This window comes from Salvelinus namaycush, chromosome 15 (assembly GCF_016432855.1).
Source record: "Salvelinus namaycush isolate Seneca chromosome 15, SaNama_1.0, whole genome shotgun sequence".
Classification (NCBI taxonomy): domain Eukaryota; kingdom Metazoa; phylum Chordata; class Actinopteri; order Salmoniformes; family Salmonidae; genus Salvelinus; species Salvelinus namaycush.
In genome coordinates, this window is record NC_052321.1 from 597,303 (window position 1) to 610,399 (window position 13,097).

General features: G+C 46.6%; 1 protein-coding gene across 1 annotated transcript in view; it reads left to right on the forward strand.

Annotated features, from left to right (window-relative positions):
* LOC120059713 (ena/VASP-like protein) overlaps positions 1-12,638 on the forward strand; it is a 34,567-nt gene extending 21,929 nt beyond the window's left edge. The window contains exons 4-12 of the mRNA XM_039008767.1: positions 4,782-4,852; positions 8,508-8,761; positions 9,038-9,141; positions 9,423-9,450; positions 9,674-9,704; positions 9,831-9,891; positions 11,594-11,651; positions 11,753-11,810; positions 12,295-12,638. Coding sequence (XP_038864695.1) covers positions 4,782-4,852; positions 8,508-8,761; positions 9,038-9,141; positions 9,423-9,450; positions 9,674-9,704; positions 9,831-9,891; positions 11,594-11,651; positions 11,753-11,810; positions 12,295-12,332 — 703 coding nt within the window. The 3' untranslated portion in view covers positions 12,333-12,638. The remainder of the gene's footprint in view (positions 1-4,781; positions 4,853-8,507; positions 8,762-9,037; positions 9,142-9,422; positions 9,451-9,673; positions 9,705-9,830; positions 9,892-11,593; positions 11,652-11,752; positions 11,811-12,294) is intronic.
* The last annotated feature ends 459 nt before the right edge of the window (positions 12,639-13,097 follow it).

Genomic DNA, 13,097 nt, shown 5'->3' on the forward strand with positions numbered 1-13,097 from the left:
ATCCTCCACCACATATCCCCTACAACATATCCCCTACCACATAGCCTCTACCACATATCCCCTACAACATATCCTCCACCACGTATCCCCTACAACATAGCCTCTACCACATATACCCTACCACATCAGGTCTACCACATATACCCTACCACATATCCCCTACCACATAGCCTCTACCACATATCCTCCACCACATATCCCCTACCACATATCCCCTACCACATATCCCCTACCACATATCCCCTACAACATATGCCCTACCACATAGCCTCTACCACATATCCTCCACCACATATCCCCTACCACATATCCCTACCACATATCCCCTACCACATATCCCCTACAACATATCCCCTACCACATAGCCTCTACCACATATCCTCCACCACATATCCTCCACCACATATCCCCTACAACATATCCCCTACCACATATCCCCTACAACATATCCTCCACCACATATCCTCCACCACATATCCCCTACCACATATCCCCTACAACATATCCTCTACCACATATACCCTACCACATATCCCCTATTACATATCCCCTACCACATATCCCCTACCACATATCCCCTACCACATATCCTCCACCACATATCCCCTACCACATATCCCCTACCACATATCCCCTACCACATATCCCCTACCACATATCCCCTACCACATATCCCCTACCACATATCCCCTACCACATATCCTCCACCACATATCCCCTACCACATATCCCCTACAACATATCCTCTACCACATATACCCTACCACATATCCCCTATTACATATCCCCTACCACATATCCCCTACCACATATCCCCTACCACATATCCTCCACCACATATCCCCTACCACATATCCTCCACCACATATCCCCTACCACATATCCCCTACCACATATCCCCTACCACATATCCCCTACCACATATCCCCTACCACATATCCCCTACAACATATCCCCTACCACATATCCCCTACCACATATCCCCTACCACATATCCTCCACCACATATACCCTACCACATATCCCCTATTACATATCCCCTACCACATATCCCCTACCACATATCCCCTACCACATATCCTCCACCACATATCCCCTACCACATATCCCCTACCACATATCCCCTACCACATATCCCCTACCACATATCCCCTACCACATATCCCCTACAACATATCCCCTACCACATATCCCCTACCACATATCCTCCACCACATATCCCCTACCACATATCCTCCACCACATATCCTCCACCACATATCCCCTACCACATATCCCCTACCACATATCCCCTACCACATATCCCCTACCACATATCCCCTACCACATATCCTCCACCACATATCCTCCACCACATATCCCCTACCACATATCCCCTACCACATATCCCCTACCACATATCCCCTACCACATATCCCCTACCACATATCCCCTACCACATATCCCCTACAACATATCCCCTACCACATATCCTCCACCACATATCCCCTACCACATATCCCCTACCACATATCCCCTACCACATATCCTCTACCACATATCCCCTACAACATATCCTCCACCACATATCCCCTACCACATATCCCCTACCACATATCCTCCACCACATATCCCCTACCACATATCCCCTACCACATATCCTCTACCACATATCCTCTACAGATATCCCCTACCACATATCCTCCACCACATATCCCCGACCACATATCCTCCACCACATATCCCCTACCACATATCCCCTACAACATAGCCTCTACCACATATCCTCCACCACATATCCCCTACCACATATCCCTACCACATATCCCCTACCACATATCCTCTACCACATCAGGTTTACCACATATACCCTACCACATAGCCTCTACCACATCAGGTCTACCACATATACCCTACCACATATCCTCTACCACATATACCCTACCACATCAGGTCTACCACATATACCCTACCACATATCCTCTACCACATATACCCTACCACATCAGGTCTACCACATATACCCTACCACATCAGGTCTACCACATATACCCTACCACATATCCCCTACCACATATACCCTAACACATATACCCTACCACATATCCCCTACAACATATCCCCTACCACATATCCTCTACCACATAGCCTCTACCACATCAGGTCTACCACATAGCCTCTACCACATAGCCTCTACCACATCAGGTCTACCACATAGCCTCTACCACATATCCTCTATCACATATACCCTACCACATCAGGTCTACCACATATACCCTACCACATATCCTCTACCACATATACCCTACCACATATCCCCTACCACATAGCCTCCACCACATATCCCCTACCACATAGCCTCCACCACATATACCCTACCACATATCCTCTACCACATATACCCTACCACATCAGGTCTACCACATATCCCCTACCACATAGCCTCTACCACATATACCCTACCACATAGCCTCTACCACATATCCCCTACCACATAGCCTCTACCACATATACCCTACCACATAGCCTCTACCACATATCCCCTACCACATATCCTCCACCACATATCCCCTACCACATATCCCCTACCACATATCCTCTACCACATATACCCTACCACATCAGGTCTACCACATTTCCCCTACCACATATCCTCCACCACATATCCCCTACCACATATCCCCTACCACATAGCCTCTACCACATATCCCCTACAACATAGCCTCCACCACATATCCCCTACCACATATCCCCTACCACATATCCCCTACCACATATCCCCTACCACATATCCCCTACAACATATCCCCTACCACATATCCTCTACCACATATCCCCTACCACATATCCCCTACCACATATCCCCTACCACATATCCCCTACCACATAGCCTCTACCACATACACCCTACCACATAGCCTCTACCACATACACCCTACCACATATCCTCTACCACATATACCCTACCACATCAGGTCTACCACATATACCCTACCACATCAGGTCTACCACATATCCTCTACCACATAGCCTCTACCACATAGCCTCTACAACATAGCCTCTACAACATAGCCTCTACCACATATCCTCTACCACATATACCCTACCACATCAGGTCTACCACATATCCAGTGGCTCTTGCTGTGTTCTTAGTCCACTCTAGTGGTGGAAAGAGGTACTAGTCAAGCAGCTTGAGGTACTAGACTCCTGTACTAGTCAAGCAGCTTGAGGTACTAGACTCCTGTACTAGTCAAGCAGCTTGAGGTACTAGACTCCTGTACTAGTCAAGCAGCTTGAGGTACTAGACTCCTGTACTAGTCAAGCAGCTTGAGGTACTAGACTCCTGTACAGTCAAGCAGCTTGAGGTTGAATGAAAGAAACTGATGGTGCTGGTACTGACTTTAATTTAACCACACCAGAGCAGTATACTACAAAGCAGAATCAATGAGTTAGCCAGCTAACTTTGATAAACATTCAAAGAAGAAAAATAGTTTCTGGTTCATTAATGAACCTATACTTGAATATTGGTTGTTTGTTGAAACAATTTAAATCAATCCATGTCCATTGTAGAAATATATTCCTAAAATATTTGAAGTTATTTCTGAACAATGAAGTATGTTAGCTGGCTAACAATTCTTTTTTTCTTAACTAGGCAAGTCAGTTATGAACAAATTCTTATTTACAATGATGGCCTACCGTGGAACAGTGGGTTAACTGCCTTGTTCAGGGACAGAATGACAGATTTTTACCTTGTCAGCTCTGGTATTCGATCTAGCAACCTTTCAGTTCCTGGCCCAACGCTCTAACCACTAGGCTACCTGCCGCCTCTTTGATCTTGCTTTGGGATATTTTTTTATAATTGGTGCCGGTACTCAAGCAGTAGAAAATTAGAGGCAATGTCAATCAGAAATGTATTAAATGGGCACAGATTGAAAGGCTGGCTATAGGGAGAAGATACAGGGAGAAGCTACAGGGAGAGGCTACAGGGAGAAGCTATAGGGAGAAGCTACAGGTAGAGGCTACAGGGAGAAGCTACAGGGAGAAGCTACAGGGAGAGGCTATAGAGAGAAGCTATAGGGAGAAGCTACAGGTAGAGGCTAGAAGCTACAGGGAGAAGCTATAGGTAGAGGCTACAGGGAGAGGCTACAGAGAGAAGCTACAGGGAGAAGCTACAGGGAGAGGCTATAGAGAGAAGCTACAGGTAGAAGCTACAGGGAGAAGCTATAGGGAGAAGCTACAGGTAGAGGCTACAGGGAGAGGCTATAGAGAGAAGCTACAGGGAGAAGCTACAGGGAGAAGCTACAGGTAGAGGCTACAGGGAGAGGCTATAGAGAGAAGCTACAGGGAGAAGCTACAGGGAGAAGCTACAGGGAGAAGCTACAGGTAGAGGCTACAGGGAGAGGCTATAGAGAGAAGCTACAGGGAGAAGCTACAGGGAGAAGCTACAGGTAGAGGCTACAGGGAGAGGCTATAGAGAGAAGCTACAGGGAGAAGCTACAGGGAGAAGCTACAGGGAGAAGCTACAGGGAGAGGCTACAGGTAGAGGCTACAGGGAGAGGCTACAGGGAGAAGCTACAGGGAGAAGCTACAGGGAGAGGCTACAGGGAGAAGCTACAGGGAGAAGCTACAGGGAGAAGCTACAGGGAGAAGCTACAGGGAGAAGCTACAGGGAGAAGCTACAGGGAGAAGCTACAGGGAGAAGCTACAGGGAGAAGCTACAGGGAGAAGCTACAGGGAGAGGCTACAGGGAGAGGCTACAGTGGGGGCTATAACATGTGTCTGTGCCCTCTGTGTATCTGCAGGCAAATGATGGAGCCGCATCAGATGCAGGGAGTGGCCCACAAAGAGAGGGAGCGACGGACATCTGGCTCAGGTAAGGCCCGTCTGGCTCAGGTAAGGCCTGCAGATGTACTGTGGACAGACTCTACTACCATGTCAAGACAATGCCGGGTCTGTCAACACACAAGCCACAATACGTTTCGTCCATGTCAATACACCATCTCACAGATAACGTCTCAGGATGCTATTCTCTCCATGGGGATAGTATGGCAATCACGGTAACCAAACAGCCCAGTGTAGCACATGTTGGTTGTGTTCATTAGGCACCAAATGGAAGAAAACTGACTGAAACAAGGAGGGACTACCTGAACTTGGCCAATAAGATACGCTCATTATTGTTTTCGGTTGCAAAACGTTTTGCTACAGTGTGCCCTAATGACTACAACCATAGCGAAAGCGCTAGCTCGGACACATCTGTGTTTGTGTTGAATCCCCCTCCCCTCCGTTTACTCATGCTTATCCATACACAAACATTCCCCAGCGCCATAGAAACACTCATTCTGCAAGTGTGCTACTGGCAGCTGGGTGACAATGGGACATGCTGCTTTCCTAAGTGTTTGGTCATGTTGCATTCAGCTTCTTTTTCTTCTCTGTGATTTTGTTCTCAGTTTCGGATTTATCATATTTGTTCTCAGTTTCTGATTTATCATCTTTGTTCTCAGTTTCTGATTTATCATCTTTGTTCTCAGTTTTTGATTTATAATTTTCGCTTGGTTTCTCATTATTCTCTCTCTCTCTTTTTTTTGTGTGTGTTGTGTCCCCCCTTCCTCTGTGGTGTCCCCCTCTGTCGTGTCCCCACCCCCTCCTCTGTCGTGTCCCCCCCTCCTCCTCTGTCGTGTCCCCACCCCCTCCTCTGTCGTGTCCCCCCCTCCTCCTCTGTCGTGTCCCCACCCCCTCCTCTGTCGTGTCCCCCTCCTCCTCTGTGGTGTCTCCTCCTCCTCTGTCGTGTCCCCCTCCTCCTCTGTCGTGTCCCCCCCTCCTCCTCTGTCGTGTCCCCCCCTCCTCCTCTGTCGTGTCCCCCCCTCCTCTGTGGTGTCTCCCCCTCCTCTGTGGTGTCTCCCCCTCCTCTGTGGTGTCTCCTCCTCCTCTGTGGTGTCTCCCCCTCCTCTGTGGTGTCTCCTCCTCCTCTGTGGTGTCCCCCCTCCTCTGTGGTGTCTCCCCCTCCTCTGTGGTGTCTCCCCCTCCTCTGTGGTGTCTCCCCCTCCTCTGTGGTGTCTCCCCCTCCTCTGCGGTGTCTCCCCCTCCTCTGTGGTGTCTCCCCCTCCTCTGTGGTGTCTCCCCCTCCTCTGCGGTGTCTCCCCCTCCTCTGTGGTGTCTCCCCCTCCTCTGTGGTGTCCCTCCTCCTCTGTGGTGTCTCCCCCTCCTCTGTGGTGTCTCCCCCTCCTCTGTCGTGTCTCCCCCTCCTCTGTGGTGTCCCCCCCTCCTCTGTGGTGTCTCCCCCTCCTCTGTGGTGTCTCCCCCTCCTCTGTGGTGTCTCCTCCTCCTCTGTGGTGTCTCCCCTCCTCTGTGGTGTCCCTCCTCCTCTGTCCCCTCCCCCCTCCTCTGTCCCCTCCCCCCTCCTCTGGGGTGTCCCCCCTCCTCTGTCGTGTCTCCCCCTCCTCTGTGGTGTCTCCCCCTCCTCTGTCGTGTCCCCCCCTCCTCTGTGGTGTCTCCCCCTCCTCTGTGGTGTCTCCCCCTCCTCTGTGGTGTCTCCCCCTCCTCTGTGGTGTCTCCCCCTCCTCTGTGGTGTCTCCCCTCCTCTGTGGTGTCCCTCCTCCTCTGTCCCCCCCCCCCTCCTCTGTCCCCTCCCCCCTCCTCTGGGGTGTCCCCCCTCCTCTGTGGTGTCTCCCCCTCCTCTGTGGTGTCCCTTCTCCTCTGTCCCCCCCCCCCCTCCTCTGTGGTGTGTTATAGTTGTTTCCACCCTCCAATATAAGGTGTCCTCCCCTCCCTCTCACCCCTCCAACACCCCTTTTGAGTATAGACACTATCGGGCCGCCACACTGCCGCCCTCCTATGCCCGAGTGGCCTCCAACTCCTCCCCTTCCTCCTCTTCCTCTTCCTCCTCCCAGGAGAGAGAGGTGGCGGGCGGACGGGCTGGTGACAACTCCTCCCAGCTCTCCCAGCTCTCCACTTCCCTGGTCTCGGCCTTCTCCCCCGTGCAGCCAGGGTTGCCCACGGCCCTGACCCGGCAGGTGCGCCAGATCCCCCTCTCTCCCCCCACGGCGCGGGCTCTCCACCACACCAAGTCCCTCCCCCAGCAGGACCCTGTGCTGCTCCCCAAACACGGCACCTGGTCCACCTCCCACACCCACATATACGGCCCCGTGCACATGCCCCCCGTACCCCAGCCTGTCCTCCCAGTGGCCCTCCCTCTGCCGCCCCGCCACAGCCGGGTCAAGCCCCACTCCCTGGACCAGGCCGGCCAACCCCATATCCCGCCCCACCTCCCCCACGCCAATGGCCAATCAGAGGACTATTATAACCTCGCTCAGCAGCAACAGCAGCAGCTAGGTTACTGCGAGGCTTCCTCCTTGCCCCCTCTGATTGGTCAGTCTGCGCAGGGCCATGTCCCAGTCTCCTCCAACCAACCCCAGTACCCCTCCTCATTCAACCCCCAGCAACAGATGTCCCAGGCCGCGCCACCACCACCAGCAGCCCAATTCTCTCCCCCCCCATACACCCTAGCCCCATCAGAGTGGGGCTCACCCAAGCAGACACCCTCTCCCGTCTCTCAGGCTGCCACGGCAACCTGCAGTAAGTACATGCAGAGCTCAAAGAGCAAGGCACTTGGACAACAATGGGGGGACTCCACTGGCTTATGTGGATGGAAGTATATACCTATTATGAATCCAATAACAGTCCCCATATTCAGCCATCTGCTATAATAACAGTCCCCATATTCAGCCATCTGCTACACTAACAGTCACCATATTCAGCCATCTGCTACACTAACAATCCCCATATTCAGCCATTTGCTACAATAACAGTCCCCATATTCAGCCATCTGCTACACTAACAGTCACCATATTCAGCCATCTGCTACAATAACAGTCCCCATATTCAGCCATCTGCTACAATAACAGTCCCCATATTCAGCCATCTGCTACAATAACAGTCCCCATATTCAGCCATCTGCTACAATAACAGTCCCCATATTCAGCCATCTGCTACAATAACAGTCCCCATATTCAGCCATCTGCTACAATAACAGTCCCCATATTCAGCCATCTGCTACAATAACAGTCCCCATATTGAGCCATCTGCTACAATAACAGTCCCCATATTCAGCCATCTGCTACACTAACAGTCCCCATATTCAGCCATCTGCTACACTAACAATCCCCATATTCAGCCATCTGCTACAATAACAGTCCCCATATTCAGCCATCTGCTACAATAACAGTCCCCATATTCAGCCATCTGCTACAATAACAGTCCCCATATTCAGCCATCTGCTACAATAACAGTCCCCATATTCAGCCATCTGCTACAATAACAGTCCCCATATTCATCCATCTGCTACACTAACAGTCCCCATATTCAGCCATCTGCTACAATAACAGTCCCCATAACTGCTACTGTACTTTTGCTTTTTGATTCACTTTAAATCCAATGGCTCTTATCTGAGGACTGTTTATCCAGTAAGAGCTGGCCAGCAGTGTTAGCCAAGGAGGAGTCTGAACCTATGCTGTCTATTGGTTTCTTCCCAGGTCCGGTTTCTCTCCCCGCCATGCTCGCTGTGGCCCCACCGGTGGCCCCCCCTGCCCCTATGGCACCTATGGCCCCACCTCCTCCACCGGGCCCCCCGCCTCCGGCCACAGTGCCACCGCCCATGCCCCCCCCACTACCGGTTGGTGGAGGGCACGGGGGGCCTCATTTAGAGGGGGCAGGGAACGAGTTGGCGCAGCCACTCTCAGGACTGGCTGCTGCCCTGGCTGGAGCCAAACTCCGCAAAGTTGCAAGGGTTAGTATCTCAGCTTAGACTCGGATCGTGGTGAGTAGAAATAAAACATTTTGAAACGGGGAGGTACTACCTGAACATGTCCGATAAGAAACATTCATTTTTGTTAACCTTTCCAATACATTTTAAAATGTTTTGCTATGGTGTACCCCACTGAACAAGACCACTCATATCTATGTGGAAACTGCTTGGACATTCAAACCATTACGTATACACATTACCTGTTGGTTGGCTTCTATAAAGAGGGAACTTATATGGCGGCCATTGTTGTGTCCTCAGGATGAGAACAGTCCGCCAGGAACAGGTGTAGCCAAGAACGATGGCAACCGCTCCAGTGGAGGGGAGGGGCTAATGCAGGAAATGAACGCTCTTCTAGCACGCAGGTGAGAGGAACACAACTGTGTGTGAAAGAACGATGAAATCGAATTTTAATTTAACTGAAAATCCCTATCCTAACGATCACAGCACAAGACCTGTGTATCATTTTAATAAAGAATATTCTGGAGTTGAGGATTTTCATTGACGATTATCACAAAGAAGGTATTACTTGATGTGATAGGCTACTAGCCTGTGAAATACCACTAGTGATTTGCAACATGACTGGAGTTGTCTTCTCCATTAGCTTTGTATCATCTCTAATTGCCTGAATTTGCTTTTCCTGCAGACGGAAAGCCTCAGAGAAACCTGAAGAGGTAATGAAAAATATCAATTATAAAGTTCAACTGGATGGGTCTATCCAGCTACAATAATTGCATTCAATCAATCTAAAGATGATTACACACACACACACACACACACACACACACACACACACACACACACACACACACACACACACACACACACACACACACACACACACACACACACACACACACACACACACAGATAATCCATTTTGATTTTCCATTACAGGAGGATCCCAAGCCAGGGCAGAACTCCACAGGTAAACACACTCTTTTTCTGACCATTATCTTTGTTATTGGCTGCATTGAGCCAGGGTGCTTTATAAAGTGTATCTCTTATAATTGTGATGCTCTCTCTTGCTTTTTCTCTATCACTTTCTCTCTAGATGCAGGGAAGAATCCATGGGACCGAGCAAACTCTGTAGACAAGACCTCACTGGTATCAAGGTGAACATCATCTGTTTTTGTATTTATTTGTATTTATTATGGATCCCCATTAGCTACTCTTCCTAGATGCTCCCAAACTTTAAAAAAAAAATCTATCCGATTGCCCTTTTTCGGTTGTTGCAGTTGTCACGGAGATCGCATTCAAAGTAAACAATTCAAATGTCGGCTCAATTTAAAATGACCTTTTAAGGCCTTGATTCTTTCACTGTCTGAATTGAAACCTGGCTGTAAGTGGCACAATGAGAAGGGATGTAAGGGGTATATGGGATATATATATATATATATATATATATATATATATATATATATATATATATATATATATATATATATATATATATATATATATGGGATATATATTTACTCATCTGAGGTATGGTAACTGTTTAACTTGGTTCTGGATCAGTTTGTGTAGTTTAGCCAACTCCTATAGCAGTTGTTTGCTAAAAAGCACAAACTGATCTGGGACCAGGCTAACACTACTATTAAATATTGGTGATATATTGAGGGGTTCATATTACATATGATAGTACAAAGCATTCTGTTCTCTGAGATGAGGAAATATGATATGTTCTAGAAGTAAAGTCATGGCTGTTTGGCTTATCAACCCTGTTGTCATTGATGATTGTATTCAACTACCAGCTGGGTCTTTCCACCAAAGAGTGCCTTTTGCGTCCCTTTTGATATTTAAAGTAGAAATTGTGCACCAATATTGAATTTTAAAAGCCTGTTATATTAAATGAATTCCTAAATGGTGAAATCATAATGTAAAAGCAGGTGAGCTGCTTCTACTCTTTTTGGACATTTTTTGGTGGAAAACTGAACGGGTTGAGCATAACCCATAGATAGACAGGCTAGAAATGTTTACCTAAACAAATACTTTTTGGGGGTGAAGCTTGCGTTCAATTGCCCTTCCCTGTTGCACACAAGCTTCCATTCCCCCTGTCAAAAAAAGGATGGATTTATGGATGATTTAAGAAATATTCAAGCCTGTTACTTTATTTGGCACTTGCTATAGTCATTATTTATTTATTTTTACTTTGAGATGGGAAAACTTGTTTTTATGAAGTTGACCATGTGCTCTTTATGACATAATGTTAAAATGTAAAATAAATAGTTTTTCCTTCACCAAATTACACTACCCAAAAGGCGCCCAATTGGGTGGGAAACCAGAAATAGCAATGGCCATTTGGTGATAAGATAAAGGCTTGGCAAATGAATCATGGACATAGTTAAATACAGAGATAAAGCACACCCCATAGGTATATTTTAGTGAATCATCAGCCTAATCAGGGGAAAACAGAAACCGTGGGAGTGTTTGCTTATTGCATTGAGGAAGCTTGTGATACAGTAACTTTAACAGCTTAATGGCAGTAGTAAACAGTGAATGGGTGGCTGCCTGACAGTGAATGGATGGCTTCCTGACAATGTGAACCCCACCATGTAATATAGATAAGATACTGTCCATCTAATAATCAATCATGAAGGTTGATGTCACTGTCATTAGCTGGAGAAAACATAACTATCTACTCTATATTTTATATATAAAAAAATATATACTTTATGTACTGTATATTTTATATATAAAAATATATATACACTTTATGTACTGTATATTTTGGTTAGTTTACTCTGAAAGTTCTAACAAATTTCTATTTATCGATCATTTAAAATCGTCCCTGTTGTTTATGTGGTTTTGCAGGGTGCGACCAGTGGGCAGCACTAGTGAGGGAGAACTAGACTTTGACAGGATGAAGCAGGTATGAAGCTCATTTCAAAACTGTTCTTCAATTGTTCATGAAAGAAAAGTATTGTGGAAGAAACAGAACATGTAAAAAGTTTTGTTTTTTTACCCCCACAGGAAATCTTGGATGAAGTTGTACGTGAATTGCAGAAGGTGAAAGATGAGATCATTAATGGTAGGTGACAGAGTGTTAACGCATTGGGTTATGTTACTCAAAAAAGGCACGTATTGCTTCAGTGTGCAATTAACCTGCAAACCAACTAAGGTCATTCTTATTCATTTTTTATACACTTTGTATAGTCCAATTTAGTTTTGGTTACAGCAAACAAAGCTATCCTAATTAACAAAGCTATCCTAATTAACAAAGGTATCAAAACAACAAAGCTATCCTAATTAACAAAGCTATCCTAATTAACAAAGCTATCCTAATTAACAAAGGTATCCTAATTAACAAAGGTATCCTAATGAAGTATGTCCTAAGAGGATGGTAGGCATGCAGTTGATCTGTTTACTAATTCATAGTAATCCCCGTTCCTTTTGAAATAGACAAAGGTTCAGTGATAATGCCATCCCCCCCATCCTCTGTCTACTCAACACATGCACACGCACACACACACAATAACAAGGCACTATTTTCTCCATGTTGTCTTCTCTTTTAGCCATTAGACAAGAAATTGGTCGAATCCATACATGTTAATCTGTGGACAACAGGAAGTGCTGGAGTATGAAGGATAAGAAGATGTGCTGGAAAGGAATGTTCTCAACGTTTCTGTGACGCTGTGAAAATATTGCTGTGACGCTGCAGAAAGGTTGAGCCAACATGGAGTCTGCTGTGCAGAACAGAAAGGTGAAGAAGAAAAAATAAGTTGGAGAAAGAAAGTGACTGAGAGAGAAAAATAATGGTTAAATGAACAAAGGATGTGCGGACGGAAGGATGGACGGAAGCTTGCACCTTTTAAAAAAAAAAAATCTCCCATTTCTGTGCATTTCGAGACAGTCCAGTTTGCAGCTCTCAGTCTGTTCTAAGTCTTACAAAAGAAAATATTTTTGTTTTCTAAGTTTTTACCGTTTTATTGTTGTATTTTTTTTTTTAAACTGTGATTATTTTATTATTCATACCATTATATATATAGAGAGAGAGAGACAAAAGACAAACTGTTGTTCTACTTTGGCGGGTTCTAGAGGAAACTTACACACCAATTACATCAGCCTTTTATATTTTATATGATTTACTTTATCCTTGGGTGTTTGACCAGCACGTATGGCACATACTATGCTTTAGTCACCTGACCTTAGTTTTTAAAAAGCTTTTTATCTATTTACCAGTAACAGGGCAGTGTTCATTGGGCCCCAAATGGAAGAAAACTGACAAACAGGGAGAGACTACCGTTCTCCATTGAAAAAAGTTTTTAAAAATATGTTCCATTTTGTGCCCTAATAAAACACAACCCCGGTGTATAAA